Here is a 17,303-nt window from a genome sequence, read left to right on the forward strand (position 1 = left end):
TATGGAAAGATAATCATTTACAGTTCTTAGCATTTCAGAATTTACCAATCTCTTTCATAAACATGGTCCAATCTGAGTTTTACAACAACCATATAATAGTTGGAAGGGCAAGTATTAATATCTAAGTCTTGTCAGGACATTTTCCTTCTTATATCAGATTGCACCTGTGCTTAATTAATTTCTACATAAGAAGAAAAAGAAGACGAAAGATTGGGGAAAAGTTGAAATATGATGAGGCCAACATAAATTTCCTAAGTGGACTGAGTATTTGTAGTCATCTGTCTTGGTGAGATCACTTTGCTTAATAAGAGTCAAACAGTTGCCCTCATCTATGATGGTACCCACCTGGGCCCCAGCAGCATAGGAAGGCCACTGGATAGAAGCATATGCGTTGCTCCATAATGTGAATCACTGCCCACTGTTCACTTCCCAGAAAGCCACTTGATTTCACAAATTTCTTATACAATATCTGGGCTTGGAAGAGTAAGACCTAAGAATGAGTGTAGCAGTGAGCAGTATGCCTAACACTTAGTAAAATTTCCTATCATTTTACAAGGCTCATTCTTTAAGCATCTTACAACAGGAAAGACCATTCTGCTTTGACCATCTGAAACCATGCTTTATTTTGAGAGAGAATTATTCAGATTGAATTTAGAGTTAGCCAAGGAAATGAACAGATACTAGTCAAACTCCGGATTATCATGTTCAATACATGAGCCTTACATCAACAGTTTAAACCACCCCCAGGCTAAACACAATATACACAGGAAGCTAAAAGTAAGTTCTAATCAGTTTCTCTTTTAAAATCTTTATTAGATATTCTGTTGGAAAGTGTTTTATATATACTGCCTTTAAATATGTTACAAATATGGCTTAAATTCTCAACTTTAACCAAAAAAAAGTTTTAGAAAGTCTCCTCTTGTCCTTAGATGGAAAAGAGACTATTTTTTCTTCCATTTGTCAACAATTTGAGTAACATTTAGCTTATGAAAGAAATATAAATCAATTCAGAAGTTCCTTGTGGTATTTTTATAGGGAGTAAGTAAGAATTTTGGTAGCAAATCTGATTTTTTCCCCTAATAATTCAGATCCATTCTCTAACAATCCCACTGTCTAATCAAGCCGTAGTCTCCTTTCCACATAGACAGAAAGATCCAAAGGAAGCTTGCGTATATTTGAAAATGTTTATGTCTAGAATAGTCAGTTAACCATTTGTTAATTTATTCTTTCTTCCTACTGTTCATCCTTCCTGTCTTTTTTTTTTGATGCCAGATATTGAATCTAAAGACCCTCTACCATTGAGTCACAGCCCCACCCAGCTCTTTTTTTTAAATTTTGAGACAAGTCTCACTAAATTTCCCACTAAATTTTTAAGATAGGGTCTTGCTATGCAGTCCAGGCTGGCCTGAACTCACTATGTATCCTACACTGGCCTGGAACTTCCTGGCAATCCTCCTGCCTCAACCTTCTGATTGCTGAGATTACAGGCGTGTGCCACCAAAGGCCAGCTCACTAGTTACTCTTTACATAGCTGATGACTTGAGCTAAGCTTAAATTTAGTTTTGCATTATCAAAGGAAATATCCTCATAATTACATCTGGCATGTAGGTGTTGGAATACAAAACTGTGGTACGATAAATTTGTTCTGTAGATGGTTTACAATTCCTGAACCGAATATAAGAAGCTGAGAGGAGAAAATGATACTGAAAATTAAGAAAATATAGAAAATTAAAAGGCACATTTGTTGCTTACTACTTTTACACCAGGCAATCATGTATATATAATCATGATACATAACCATGTATCACCTAGCTGATTGTTTTAATTCTACAGTTACTCTGGTGATATCAAATGAGTACTACATATGATAACTGTATCAGTTACTTAACATTTTAATCAGTTATATGTAGCATAAATGCAAACTTATGGCTAGAAAATTAAAAATATACATTATTTGGAAAATTAAAATAAAGCATATGTCCTATGTCTCAGAATGTATAAAACATAAGCTGGATATGAGGGTGTGTGCCTGTAATCCCAGCATTTGGGAGGCAGATGTAGGAAGATAACTTTGAGTCTGAGGCCAGCCTGGGCTCATAGTGAGTTCAGAGTCAGCCTAAATTATAAGACAAAACTCTATCTCAAAAATAAACTATATTCTATTCCTGGTACTCCCTCTACCAAAAGAACAAGACAAAACATAAATAACCCTAACTCTCCAGGAAAGACAAAAACCACATGGTCATCTCAATAGATGCAGAAAAAATATTTGACAAAGTCCAACACTCATTCATGATAAAAAAAAAAAAACCTCTAAAGAAAAGTGGAATAGGTCTTTCTTTTCTTTTCTCTCTCTCTTTCTCTCCCCCCGCCCTCATCTTTTTTTGAGACAGGGTTTCATTACACAGTCCAAGCTAGCTTTGAACTCACTATGTAGCCCACGCTGGCCTCAAATGCACAGTGATCCTTCTGCCTCAGTCTCCCAGGTGCAGGGATTACAGGTGTGTGCCAGGAAAAAGTCGTTATCTCAATTTGATAAAATCCATCTATGACAAATCAACAACCAATATCATAGTAAATGGACAAAAACTGAAACTTTCACTCGAAAATCAGGAATAAGACAAGGATATCCATTATCATCATTCCTGTTCAATATAGTTCTGGAAACACTAGATAGAGCTATTAGATAAGAAATAGATAAAAGCAATATGGATAGGAAAAAGTTGTTTGCAGATGACATGGTATTCTACAAAAAAGACACCAAAACTCCACCAAAATTCTCCTAAAATTAATAATCAAATTCAGTAGCATAGCAGGATACAAAATCAGCGCTCAAAAATCCATAGCATTCCTGTACACAAACAATAACTTCACTGAGAGAGAAATGTGGGAAACACCTTTCATAATAGCATCAAGAAAATACTTACAAGTCAATCTAACAAAGGAAGTAAAAGAACATTACATTGAAAACTATAGTATTCTATAAAGGGAGATCAAAAAGGATACCAAAAAATGGAAAGATATCCCTTTCCTAGATAGGCAAGATCAACATAGTGAAAATAGCCATATATCTAAAATTATTATATAAATTTAATGCAATTTGAATCAAAATACCAATAGCATACCTCACAGAACTGGAAAAAACAACCCTAAAATTCATATGGGACCAGAAGAATCCTAGAATACCAAAAACAATCTTGGGCAACAGGGGAAGGAAAGGGGCATCACAACCCCTGATTTGAAGTTATACTATGAAGCTACAGTGATAAAAACAGCATGGTATTGTTAAAAAAACAACAACAACAGATTTGAGGATCAATGAGACAGAATGGACTCTAAGCACATTCAGCTATCTTATATTTGACAAAGGGGTCAAATACCTTCACTAGAAGAAAGAGAGTCTCATTAATAAATTGGCTTTTGACCTACTGATGATTAAAACTAGACCCGTTATCTCTCACCATGCACTCAACTAAAACTGAGATGGATCAAAGCTCTAAAAATTAAAACAAAAGACAAAAAAAAATTTAGCATGGTGGCATACGCCTGTAATCCCAGCATATGGGAGGCTGAGGCAAGAGGATCACTGTGAATTCAAGGCCAGCCTGGCTTACAAAGTGAGTTCAAGGCCAGCCTGAATTACATAGGGAAACTCTGTCTCAAAAAGACAAAAATAAATACATATGTAAATAAATAAATATTAAAACAAAACAATCTTCTGGGAGATAGAACAGATAAAAACTCAGACAGGTGTAGGGAAAGATTTTATGGACAAAACGTTGATAGCACAGAAAATCAACAACTGAGATCCATCAAATTAAAAAGTTTTTCCACAACAAAAGAAACCACCAACAGGGTAAAGAGACAATCCAATGAATAGGAAAAAATTTTTAATAGCTATTCCCCAGATAAAGGAGTACTAGAATAAAGAAAGAACTGAAAAAAATCAGACCTCTCAAATTTAAAAATTCAATCCAAAAATGGACATCTGAATTGAATACGTATTTCTCAGAGGAAGAAGTACAAACATCAAATAAATGTATGAAAAATCTTCACTGGTCATTCAAGAAATGCAAATCAGAACAACACTGAGATTCCAACTCACTCCAGAAAGAAGGCCTATCATCAAGAAATCAACTAATATCAAACACTAGTAATACTGTGGGAAAAAACAAATTGTTGGTGGGAGTGTAAATTGGTTCAACTATTATGGAAATCAATATGGAGATGACTCAAATACTAAAACTAGAGGTTCCATTTGACTCAGTTTTACCTCTTGTAGGAATCTTTCCAAAAGAGTTAAAAGCATCATACCACAGTGATATATGGATACCCATGTTTGTAGTAGCACAATTTATAATAGCTACATTTTGTAAACAGCCCGTATGCCCATCAAAAGATGAAAGGAGTACTACTGGGGCATAAATAAGGATAAACTTGAGTCACTTATAGGAAAATGGATGCATTTCAAGATCATAATGTTAAATGAAATAAACCACACACAGAAGTTTAAATATCACATTATGGAGCATAATGGAGGACAGATACTGGGAAGTAGAAGGAACATGTTCTGATGGGAAGGAGAATAAGGGAGGGAGGAGGGGGAAGGGAAGGAAGGAAAAAGGGAGAAAAGAGTGAAAGGACAAAATGGAAACAAAGCTTTTGAAAATGGGGAGGGGAAGGCCGATTGAAGAGAGGGAGGGGAAATGGGAAAAAGAGAATTAAGATGCATTATGTACAGGTACAAATTCCCTATGATGAACATGATCAATTTGTATGGTAAATATGTACTAATAAAAAATAAAGTTAAAAAAGAAAGAAAAATACATGAATGAATAAATACATTGGGAAAGATTCAAAAGCAGAGAGAGGGAGGAGGGAGAGAATGGAAACAAAGCTTCTGTGAAAGAAGAGGAGAAGTATTGAAGGAAGGGGAAGGGACTGGCAGAAAAGGAAAACTGAGATACATTATTAGGGCTGGGGCTGTAATTCAGTGGCACAGGGCCCGCCTCGAAAGCATGACACTCTGAGTTCAATTCCTGGTATCAAAAAAATTAAAGTAGGTACAAATTCTCTATGATGAATGTGATCAGTATGTATGGCAAGGATGTACTAATAAAAAAGTCTAACTGATATTACAAATAAGTAACTAAATAAAGGATATACATGAATCACAAGAATTTCTGGTATTGTCTTCCACAGGAATCAACAAAAATGTTCCAAAGTTAGCATAATTTTACATAATGAATACAAGGTCTCCTCCTCCCTTTCATTTAATTTTGAGAAATTAAAAAAACCAAGGCAGTAATTACATTGTCAGGTTCTCTTGGCCACTTTCTTAGTGCCTTTCTGCCTACTTTCTCAGTGCTTCTCGGCCCCACCTTTCCCAGGCCCAAGAATAGTAGCCTACCCCGCCAGTCTCGCTTCTTCTCACAAATACTCATAAGGTGGTACCGTACCATCATGATGAAGAGGCTGAGTAAAAAGCTGGCCAGGAAAATGGTGATACCATAAAAATAAAGTGTGTTGCAGACAGGTATGTTGGCCAAAGGCAAAAGTTCAGCCATGGCTGATGGTGGTGAGTGCATCAGGATACACCTAGGAAGAGAATTAATGGACAAAGTACCACTACAGATGTAAGACAGAAGACACTCAGTGCAATGCAAGTTCATGAGTAACTGTACTTACAATTTTGCTGACTCTTGCCTATAACACTTTGTTCCTTCCCACAGACATCTTGTCATTTTGTATTATTTTATTATGTATTTTTAGCTTTGACTACAGTTTTTTTCTGTACCTATTTCTAATACAAGCACCTTGGCCAGAAGATAATGTGGGACGTCTTTTTCAGGTCTATTATAGAAAACCACCGTCTATGATTTTTTCTTTCCTTACCTGTGACTCTGGCTGAAGTTATGGAAACATTCACTAGCATTGCCCAGACAAAATACAGGCATCATCAACAGTAGAGGTATCAGGCTGGGAAAAGAAATATCATCCTGACATACAAAATTTTTCATACCCTCCCCCCTTTGCATTATAGTCTCTGCTCTCCCAACTGCATCACCCCACCAATTTCAACAAATACATATACATTTACTTTTTCAAGAAAAACATCTTGAATGCCTTAGGTATCATTATTCTCCAGTTCCTAGGAAAGTGTATTGGGAATTAGATTTTGTACCTAGGTTAATGAACTCTTAACAGTTTCATGGAGAATCTGGTATTGTATAGTCAGATAAAAATCTAAGTAGGTTTAAGTGAAAGGAAAATTCTCCAAGGAGTTCTGTGTGCAGCGTGCATCTCTTTCCTCAGTAGCCAGGAATAACTTCATTCTCATTTACCCTTGTTCGGGTGCATTTCCAACACATGCCTTTACAAAGTCAGCTATTTAGCCAGCCAAATATAACCAACTCCTTATATAAGGGGATATTTAGCAAAATTTACAAAGTCTAAAACCATCCATGATGTCATCACCATTTTAGGTGAGATTCAGACATTTTTAGGGCTTCATAGTCCTAAGAGTCACCCAATGTTATCAAGTAAGCAAGATCTTGAAGGCATCTATTATGTATCTTTATGTTATGAGAAAATGGATTAGAGGTCTAAAATCTTAGAGCTAAATTAAACTCTACAGTATCAAATTGCTTCTTGAGTCCACCTGGGAATATAGAGCCAATGGTCATGTATTTGTTGCTTCCTACTCAGTAAAGCTCTGTGACAACAGGAATAAGGATCACTGATCTGTTTGTTCCCACACTGACAGCAGAATTATCACAGTCTATGTCCTATTTGAACAGAAAGAAAACGATCTTACCTTGATAAAATGAAGGCTATCTGACCAATTTGACAAGTATAATCTACCACCTATGAAAATAATGAGAAAAAATGTTTTAGAACATTGTCAGTCATTACAATAAATAAATACTAGCTCTCACTATTCAACAGAATAAAAATGTCCAAGAGCCAGTTTGCTTCTGTCAAACACTATTTGCTATAAGCCAAGTAAGCCAGGTGTGGTGGCGCACAACTGTAATAGCAGCACTTGGAAGGCTGAGGCAGGAGGACTGCTGCTAGTTCAAGGCCTGCCTAGGGTACATTGTGAGTTCAAAGCCAACCTGAACTGCAAACAAACAAACAAACAAAATAAGTCAATTCACGAAGTAGGTGGCTGGTCCGATGGCAGTGGGTTATCAGAACTTATTAACATTAGTGTCACTAAAGTTGGTATACCACCCCCCCACTGCTAAATTTGACTGGCTTAAAAAAAAAAAAAAAAAAAAAAAACGAAGTAGGTAGTTGTTAGTATTGGAAATGATAAAATTGTACCTATATTATTATATTCTAAAAAGTATGACATAGGGGGCTGGGGATTTAGCTCAGCGGCATAAGCGCCTGCCTTGCAAGCAGGCAGTCAAGAATTCGATCCCCGGTACCGATAAAAAGGAAAAAAAAGTTCGATACCCGGTACCGACAAAAAAAAAAAGAAAAGGTTTTCAATATATAGCTATAATGGCAGAGTAACGGGTTTATACTTTGAGTTAGAGGTTGTTTCCTTGAAACTAATGATACTGCATGGGTTACAAAGAAGTATAATATATATGACTATGTAGAGAAAACAGAATATCATATGTGAAAGGTATCTTATGTTTCTACAGTTTTTGCTTCAAAGATAAATTTACTCCTCTCAAAAATGCTCCCATTTTGGGGCTAGGGATGTAGCTCAGTGGCAAGTACCTGCCTGGCAAGTGATGGGCCCTGAGTTTGACTCCCAGTACCAAAAAAACAAAACAAAACAAAACTCCTCCATGTTGTCTCCATTCTTGACTGGCTTCATCAGAATAACTTCTTTAGGGAATGCTTCTGTGGTTGACTGACTTCTCAAAATGTCTCATGCCTGCAATCCCAGCACTCTGAAAGCCTAAGGCAGGAGAATGATAAATTCAAGCCCTGCCTGAGCAACTTATTGACTTAATAAGATCTTGGCTCAAAATTTTAAAAATATGGGCCAGGGATTTAGCTCAGTGGCACAAGTGCCTGCCTAGCAAGCTCAAGGTCATGAGTCTGATCCCTGGTACCAAAAAATAAAAAATAAATAAATTTTAAAATGTTGCTTTAAAAATTAAAAAAAATATATGTAAAAAGTGTTGGTGATATAGTTCAGTGTAAAGGGCCCGAGTTCAATCCCCAGTACAAGTAAATAAAATTTCAAATTAATCCCTTGGCTTTTGAATGAGTGAGTGAATAAAATGTGAAAAACTAATCCTTTAAGGAAGGCTATTAAACTTTTTAGACATTCCTTTTCTTAAATGGAGGAAAATGAACTATTTATTTCTTTGTGATGTCTTCTGGTTTTAGGATTCTAGGATTATTCAAAAAAGTATGTAAAATGATATGTAGCCATGAATCTTTACTAACAGGGAACAGAGAAGCAATGTAAGTTTAAGATATACAAGAGTAATTGTGAGTATGGGATGTACAGAGTTAACATGAGAAAAGAGCAGTAAGATACAGTCCTGGGCTCTTCAAATACAGTAGTCACTAGCTACATGTGGCTTAACTAAAATGATTAAGAAAGATGGAAGTGTTGCTAAATACATTTCAAGCGCTTGGCACCCTCATATAACTAATAGCTACTGACTGGATTGTAATAAAGTATTTTGGTTATTATAAGAAGTTCTGTTAAGCCAGGCGTGGTGGCACATGACTATAATCCCAGTACTCCGAAGACTGAGGCAGGACAAAGTGAGCTCAAGGTCAGCTTGAACTGCATAGTGAGATCCTGTCTCAAAAAAGCAAAAAACTAAAAAAAGTTCTATTGAACAGCTCTTTTACAGACTGTAACCCCTTGTTCAAGACTCTGCCTAAGGGGCCTCTTTCTGTTAATTCTCAATGATTTGCCCTCCCTTTTCTCCTTAAGTTGGTGGGGGTGGACAGGAAGACATTTTAAAAGTATTCCTGTTCCTTCCCTTGTTCAACAACAGTGAGTATCTTAGAGTTAGAAAAAGGCAAGAAGAATATCTTCTTAAATCAGGTGAAGATTTCATGGAATCCTAATATGGCACTGGGAGGGTCGTTAAAGATCACATAGAACAACACTATTTTATGATGAAAAACTGAGGCCCAAGAATGCTATGTCAGGCTCTCTCATTGCTTTCCTCAAAACAGCCAGCAGGGCTATTGTGTCCTCTAAGGTGCGTCCTCCAGGGTGTACTTTTTATCTTGTTTTTTCTTCTTCTATTTGGCCCAAGTTTGCTCTGCAGAGATTCTCTCTCATTCTTCACTTACTTTTTCAAATAAACTTTGCTATTTAAAAAAAAAAAAGCCACAGGGAATTTAGTTCAGTGGCATAAGCCCCTGCCTGGCAAGAGTGAGGTCATGACTTTGAGCCTTAGTACACACAAACACACACACACACACACACACACACACACACACCCCTAGGGCACATAAAAACAAGTAATAGATGTGGATCTAAAAGACAGATCTAAAGGAAAGAAAGAAAGATCTGATTAGTCTCTAAATGCCCTTTTCTAGGACCCTATAAGCAGATAAATATATAAAGATACATAGCCATGAATTTCTGCAATTTATTCATTCAACAAATGTTTACTATGCTTCATTTGCTTGACAGGTTGCCAGTATTCATTTGTTTTAGCAGTGATATGTTTCTACCTCAACATGGTCCTGATGGAATGATATGTCTAAATCAAAGGCACCTTTCCTTCTACCTCACCTGGGTCCTTAAATATGACAGTGCCATGTCTCCTCGTAACATCTTGTCTCTTTGTTTTTCCAGTCTAACATACGTGCATTCACCAGTGAAGTTGTCCTGGCTAAAACACCTGGCACCAGCGTCTACCTGGGCATCAACCTTCATCCTGTCGACTCCCCTAGGCTCCAGTACAGTGCCCTCTGCCAGCAGGAAGTAGTTAAAGAGAAATCTTTGCCCCTTTTCATAATAATAATCATAAGACGGGATATGAAAGTGTTTTGGCTCAGACAGGCACCAAATGCTAGGATTATTTCCAAAAGATGAAAAATATTTCCAAAAGATGAGAAGTATAAAATAAAAAGCAGCCTTTATTCTGAGAACACGGCGAGAGATGACCAGCACCCCCACCTCTGGCGTCCGACGATCTCTCCGGCGGACACGTGGCGTGGGGGCCTGTAAATAGCCTCAGTTTGGGGTGGAACTTAAGGCGGGCATTAGGGATGCACAGGTAGCCCATTGGTCCTAGGTTTGGCGCCATATGTAAATTTCCAGGGGCGGGAAGATGGCGTCACAGGTAACTTCCTAGGGGCAGGGGAGATAGGGACTTCCTGCTTCCAGTTGTGGTTTTCCTGGCTACAGTGTCCTGTCTGGGCCAAAACCCTTTCAATATGTAGGCTGTAGGCACTCAGGATATCTAGCCTAGAACCTAGATTTCAGTAGGCTTTCCAGATTGTTTTATTCTATCACATCCTTAAAGAAAATTCCCCTTCAAAAAACCATAACAGAATGAATACTTTGGAAATAAATTTAGAATACATAGTAAGAGATATATAAGATTAACATATATAAACACATTTAAAACAATGAAAATTGATAGTATAGTACCAGGGATTGAACTCATGACCTTGTGCTTGCCAGGCAGGCACTTAAGCCACTGAACTAAATTCCTGGCCACATGCCTCAAATTCTATTTGTAAATTAAGGAAAGACAACTGCTCCCTAGATCCATTTTGTTCTCTGATTACTACACGTTGATTCCTCATGCTCTTCTGCAAACCAATACATAATAAAGACACAGCAGAGTAGAACAAATACTGCGCTTTTCTAATACCTAAATGGGATGTGTAGCCCCACGTCCCATTTAGCTGACCAAGCACAGTTCCCTGACTCTTCTCTGAGACCTTTTTCCTTTTTCTAGTAACAATGATGGATTGGCTTAGAGTCAAAGATCTCCCTTACTGAATCAAACCAGGCAGGAATGCTAGCCCTACAAATATTTCCAATAGTAAAACATGGGGAAGTGGGGAAAAAATGATAAGAGAATGGAAAATCTGTGGGAACATAGTTTTTCTTTGATTAATCGCTAAAAGTTCACCTAGTTTGTGCTACAAGCTTATACTGTCTGTCAGAGGTATATGGGTTTATTTTATTTTATTTATTTTATTTAAGGAAGGAAAGGTTTATTTAGCTCACAGCTTGTGGAGGTTTCAGTCTATAATCAGCTGGCTCCAAGGTAGGATGGCATGGCACTGGGGCAACTATTCATTGCAGTGGAAAACAGCAAAAGCAACAAGAGCTAAAGGGGAGGCGCACCTGAGTTTATTTCAATATACCATTCTTTTTTTTTTTTAAGTTTTTGTTTGTTTTGTGTTGAGACAGGTTTTACTATGCAGTTCTGCCTAGCCTAGAACCCACTCTGTAGCCCATACTAGCATTGATTCTCCTGCCTCAGCCTCCCAAGTGCTGGGATTACAGGCATGCACCACCATACCCAGCTGACATTCTATTCTTATCTATTAGTTGTGAGTAAAACTTACCAGTGGAGATGTGCTCTGTCCACTCTGGATGTGTTTCATCCTCAGTTCTGTGTACAGATACCAGATATAACTGATGGTGTAGAAAAATGAGGAAATGTAGAATATCTAGGTGAAAATTAAAAACAACCCATCATAACTGTTTCAGTCTGACTTCCTTAAATGCATTACATTATTTTCTATATGAGAATTCTTCTTGCTGGTCTATTAGTAACATATCATCTGCTGTACACACCACACAAACCAGGCCAACTCCGGGAATTCTACTGAAGCCTACACAAAACATATACAATTTATTTTATCCTTTTGACTGGAAGAAGCGCAGCATTATCCACCTCCTCTCACCAAACTTACATTTGTATGAAGATGTCATAGAATCTTTATTGTACTTTTAACTTAAAAGGTAATAACGCCTGGATGTGGTGATGCATGTCAGTAATTCCAGCACTTAGGAGGCTGAGGCAGGAAGATTACTGCAAGCTTGAGGCCAGCCTGGGCTACAAAGTGAGTTTAAAGCCAGCCTGAATTGTATAGTGAAAGCCTGTTTCAAAGAAAAAAAACTGCAATAAGGATTTCCATTTCTAATAATGTTAGTTATATTAGTCCACTTTTATTACTCTAAAAAATATCTAAGGTAGGGCCCAGGATACAGCTCAGTTGGCACAACAGCTACTGGCAAGTGCAAGGTCCTGAGTTTGATCCGTGGTACAAAAAACACCAAACAAACAGGGTAGGCCATCTTTTGTGGGCAGTAGGGGGTACTGAACCCACAAACTAGACCAGTGCTTTACCACTGAGCTATATCTCCAACTCTTTTCATTTTATTTTGAGGCAGTCTCACCAAGTTTTCCAGGATGTCTTTGAACTTATAATCGTAAGGTCTAGGGACCTCATCTGGTGATGACTTTACTTGTAGAGTCCTGGGGTGACAAGAAACAGGGAACATACATAGCTCTGTTTCTGTTTCTCTGTATATATCTGTTTCTCTGTACATATCTCTCTCTGCTTTAAATGTACCATGGAGTATTCCAACCATGGGGGCTTCTGGCCTAATGATTTTATTTATTTCTGATAATGTCCTAAAGGTCTCACTCCTAAACACCATAATCAGAATAAGTTTCTGTTATAGTCATGGTTTGCAAGGGAATAGATTTAATACAAGACATATAAGTCACAGGATTATTTTATAATATTTACCTAAAAAGTCCAATACGAAGGAGCACAAGAGAACTGTCCATGTGGTACAGGCCCAAAGAATCCAGCCAAGGCCTGGATCCCATGGCAATGTCTTTATGAGAGTCAAGCCAGAGGCCTAGAGCCCATAGCAATGACTCATGCAAGTCTTATCAAGGATTTGCACTGGGAAGGCCCAACAGCCAGTGTTAGAAGCTAGAAAGTTTGTACTACCAGAGTAAAAGATCTGTGCTACAAGGCTAAGGGATCTGCAGTAGAGGCCTGGAAAACACTCAAGACAAAGGTGAAGACCAGAGCTCCCCTGAAGAGAACAGCAACAATCCCTGGTGACTGAGGACCTTTAATGTGAAGAACAGTCAAGTACGTATCAGTAAAACCAGCTGGAGCAAGGTATTCCAAGAAAATCAACAGCATGCAATCTTTCTCTCTTGTTCTCCTTTTATGACACTGGCAACAATCCACAGGTAGGTCTTCCTACCCAGAATCATGCTGATTCAGCTTAGTTGGGTGGTCCCACTTAAACTGACCATTAATTAATCCACCCAAGTTTACATTCTCTTAAAACCATTAATATACAAAACTTTGGGGATTAAATTACTACATGAGTTGGTGGATAGGGGTAGCCTAGACCAGTGGTAGCAAATATTTTAGACTTGTGTGCACAAACTCCAATCCAAAATCCACTTTTTTTGGTGGGGGGACTGGGGATCAGACTCAGGACCTTGTGCTTGCCAGGCAGGTGCTTATGCCACTAAGCTAAATCTCCAGCCCCCAAATCCACTTATTTATTGCAAAGTTCCAACATAACAATTAAACCTAAATACTAAGCTTTTAATTTAGGGAAAACTACTCATACGTTAACATCTTTTGTCTTAAAAAATAATAACATACATGTCATAGATTTGCTACCACTTGTCTAGACTATTTGAACTAAACTTTCCATTAAAATTTTTGAACTAAACATGATGCATAAAATATTTTTTAAAGATTCTTAAAAACAGGGCCTGGGGATTTTAGCTCAGTGGCACAAAGTACCTGCCTAGGAAGTGTAAGTTTTTGAGTCTGATCCCTGGTACCCAAAAGAAAAAAAGATGCTTAAAAACATTAAAGAACTGACATGACAGCAAAGAACCAACAGGACAAATTTAAGGGAATGAATTTCTGCTTCCAACATTGATGAGATAACAGGAATAGAATTTACCCTCCAGTTCTCAGTAATTAAAAATTGGACAAAATACACGAAAATGCCTGGTTTTCCAATAGTAAACAATAAGCAGTACAGAACAGCAACACCTGAAAGAAGAAAAACACAAAGAGACGTCTGTGTGCCCCAGAATCCTGGTTGGACTACGTGAATGCAGTGAGGTGGCACTGACAGACTGCTGTCTTGGTGACTCGAGGAGAAAGATGGTAACTTAAACTTGTAAACCAAGCCAGGCATGGTGGCACTTTCCTGTAATCCCAGCACTCAGGAGGCTGAGGCAGGATTGTTGCAAATCTGAGACCAGCCTGGGCTACAAAGTGAGCCCAAGGCCAACCTAAACTGCACAGTGAGACTTTGTCTCAAAAAGAGAAAGAAAAAGTAAACCAAAACATCAGAGAAAAGGTAGATAAACAGAAACATAGTGCTCTAGAACTCTTCAGAGATCATCCAAATCTTTAAGTGTTAATCTGCATACAAAGAAGAGAAAATCATAAGCACCAGAGAAGGAACTACCATAAAACAACAGGTAGAGTAATCCCCCCAAATTCACACAGTCAGGAATAGTTCATATTCCCATTAAGCAGAACAGTAAGATTTATACTATGTGCAGGCCATAATCACAAAGAATATTGCCTCAGTAAGGCACCAAATTCCTGTACATGAAAGACTGCCCTCGTGACATTTAAAAACCAGCTTTGAAAAAGTGTGGTGGTTCCTACCTGTAATCCCAGCCCTCGCAAGGCTGAGGCTCAACTGAACTCAGCAGGATTGCCTTGAGTTCCAGGCCAGCTACATAGTAAATTCAAGGCCATCCTGAACTACAATGAGACCATCTCAAAACAACAAACAAACAGTGGACAAACATTAAAAAATTTTCTGACAAATATATTTCCTGTGTCCAAAAAAATAAAAAGCATGAGTTTGGCAAGTAGAGAAATTGAAACAATACAAAACTGGTAAATGTGGTAGTACACATCTGTAATCCCAGCACTCTGGGAGGCTAAGGAAAAAGGGCTACAAATTTGAGGCCAGCCTGGGCAATTTAATGACTCACTGAGACCCTGTCTCAAAATAAAGCATAGCTAGGAATATAGCTCAGTGAAAAGGGCTTGGGTTCAATCCCCAGTATGAACAAAACAAAAACAAAACAACCCTAATCATGGAAGTGAAAGATTTCTACAACAAAAACCAGAATATGCTGAAAAAAGCCTGGAGAAGATATCACCACTCAGGAGGCTGAAGCAGGAGAACTGCCATGAGTTCAAAGTCAGCCTCAGCTACATAGAATGAGACCCTGTCTTAAAAAAAAAAAAAAAAGAAGTTGCTCCCTAGAGGAATTTTTGAAGTGTTTTTCGAGACAAGGTCTTGTTATGCAGTCCAGGCTGGCCTTGAACTCACTATGTAGCCCAGGTTGACCTCAAACTCATGGCAGCCCTCCTGCCTCAGCCTCTGAAGTGTTGGAATCATAGGTGTATACTACCACGTCCTACCTAAACTGATCTATCTTGGAATGTATTGATTTCTCTGCCATCTCAAATTTATTATTCAGTTACATTTCACTTATTATATTTTTAAAAAAATAATTGTCGGGGCTGGGGATTTAGCTTAGCAGCATAAGCGCCTGCCTTGCAAGTATGTGGTTGTGAGTTCAATCCCTGGTACTGATAAAAACGAAAAAGACAAAAAAAATAATTTTCACTTGGTTCTTTTAAAAATTACTTGCTATACTTTCATTGTTATGCTCTATTTGATGAGTCAATATTATGAGAACTTTCTTTACTTATTGCTGCCTGAGTTCTTTCAACATATTTATAGTAAGGGCTTAAAGTCTATAAGAAATCTCAGTATAGTCTCCCTCAGAAAAATTTTTCATTCCTTGGGCTCTTTTAATACCACCAAACACAGCCCACCTCACTTCCCAGCAGCTTGGCACAGAGTTTTAAAATATAACTGATATTATACAAATCAAAGTTAATTATTACTAGAACTGTAAAGTCCACAAGGAAAGGAAATTCATCTATAGTATCTTATTCATGGACATATGTTCCAGCGTCTAGCATAATGACTGACATATTGTAAACATTCAATAAATATTTATCTAATAACTTCTGAGTTTCAGCAAGCACTTGGGAGGCTTAGGCTGAGGCAGGAGGATCTCCTCTGTTCAAAGGCAGTCTGGGGTACATAGTGAAACTCTGTCTCAAAAAACAAACAAAACAAAATATAATAAGAAGAAGACTAACAACAAAAAAACTCCGAATTCCTTCATGGCCTTAGTGAGTTCCTGAGACCATGAGCATGTGCCAGCTTAGTTGGGCTCTTTAATATCGGCTGTAAAATTTGAACTATGTTCTAGTTTTCTTGTCTCCTATCTCCTCTTGCTCACAAACTAACCATTCTATGCCAAAAAAAGTACCTTCAGAATCAACAGGTAATTTTATTTAAACCCAGGAGAGGGAAATAATATACATTATATTTGAAATATTCCTCAACTCTTACACTAGACACACAAGCACTCTAAATCTGACCTATCTTGAAGCAGTGGTCAAAGATGTTAACGATATCCCTCAGGCTCTTTTTAAGTTTTTAAATCTAAAACCACACGATAACATTTTTGAAGTCAAAGAGAAGTAATTATATGTTTACCATGCTAACTTCTGTACCTTGTATTCTTTTGAGAGACCCAGGACTCATCAAATCCATTACCTTCACTTCCCAAATCCCAGTGTGGTAGGTATGTATGTATGTATGTATTTATTGGCCACCCTATGTAAGGAAGTATCTAGGATTGGGAAGACAAAGACCCTTCTGCTCATTGTATATTTATATTTATATTTTTAGACTGTAAGTTAAAAGAACATGCACATTGATATTGTATCTTATTTTTATAAGAGAACCAAAACAATAAATAACTTTTTTTGGGTCTTTCTGAGACAAAGTTTCACTGTGCAGTTCAGGCTGGCCTCATATTTGCAGCACGTAGGAGGTTGAGGCAGATGGATTATACAGTGAGTTCAAGGCCAATCTGAACTACATAGCAAGACCCCATCTCAAAAAACCAAAGAGAGAGAGAGAGAGAGAGAGAGAGAGAGAGAGAGAGAGAGATTGAGAAATTTCCATTGAAGTATACAAATATTCATGCTAAGTGTGGCAGTATATGCTTGTAAGTCCAGCTATTCAGGAGGCTGAGGCAAGAGGATCAAAAGTTTGATCCCAGCCTATGAAACTTACTATGACCCTCTTTCAAAGTAAAAATTAGAAAAAGACTGGGGATATACAGCTCAGTAGTAGAGTACTCCTGGGTTTAATCCTTAATACTGCAAAACAAAAAACAAAAATCTCTCACAATTTGTCAATTATATGTCAATAACTGGAA

At 37.7% G+C, this 17,303-nt stretch overlaps 1 protein-coding gene across 10 annotated transcripts in view; it reads right to left on the reverse strand.

Annotated features, from left to right (window-relative positions):
• The window catches only part of Tmem116 (transmembrane protein 116), a 136,572-nt gene that overhangs the window by 73,369 nt on the left and 45,900 nt on the right, over positions 1-17,303 (reverse strand). For 9 of the 10 annotated variants that reach the window (XR_010039627.1, XR_010039628.1, XM_063225658.1 and 6 more), the window contains 5 exons: positions 11,533-11,637; positions 6,818-6,867; positions 5,896-5,979; positions 5,460-5,598; positions 346-490 (listed from right to left, as the gene is read on the reverse strand). Coding sequence is in view for 8 of the 10 variants with exons in the window: in XM_063225658.1 (XP_063081728.1) it covers positions 346-490; positions 5,460-5,598; positions 5,896-5,979; positions 6,818-6,867; positions 11,533-11,637 (523 nt within the window). In the remaining 2 variants the exon portion in view is untranslated. The remainder of the gene's footprint in view (positions 1-345; positions 491-5,459; positions 5,599-5,895; positions 5,980-6,817; positions 6,868-11,532; positions 11,638-17,303) is intronic. The other variant, XM_063225656.1, reaches the window with a different exon arrangement.

The sequence above is a fragment of the Cavia porcellus genome, unplaced genomic scaffold (genome assembly GCF_034190915.1).
Source record: "Cavia porcellus strain 051 isolate PalLab524CR breed Dunkin Hartley unplaced genomic scaffold, mCavPor4.1 scaffold_16, whole genome shotgun sequence".
In the NCBI taxonomy this organism is placed as follows: Eukaryota; Metazoa; Chordata; class Mammalia; order Rodentia; family Caviidae; genus Cavia; species Cavia porcellus.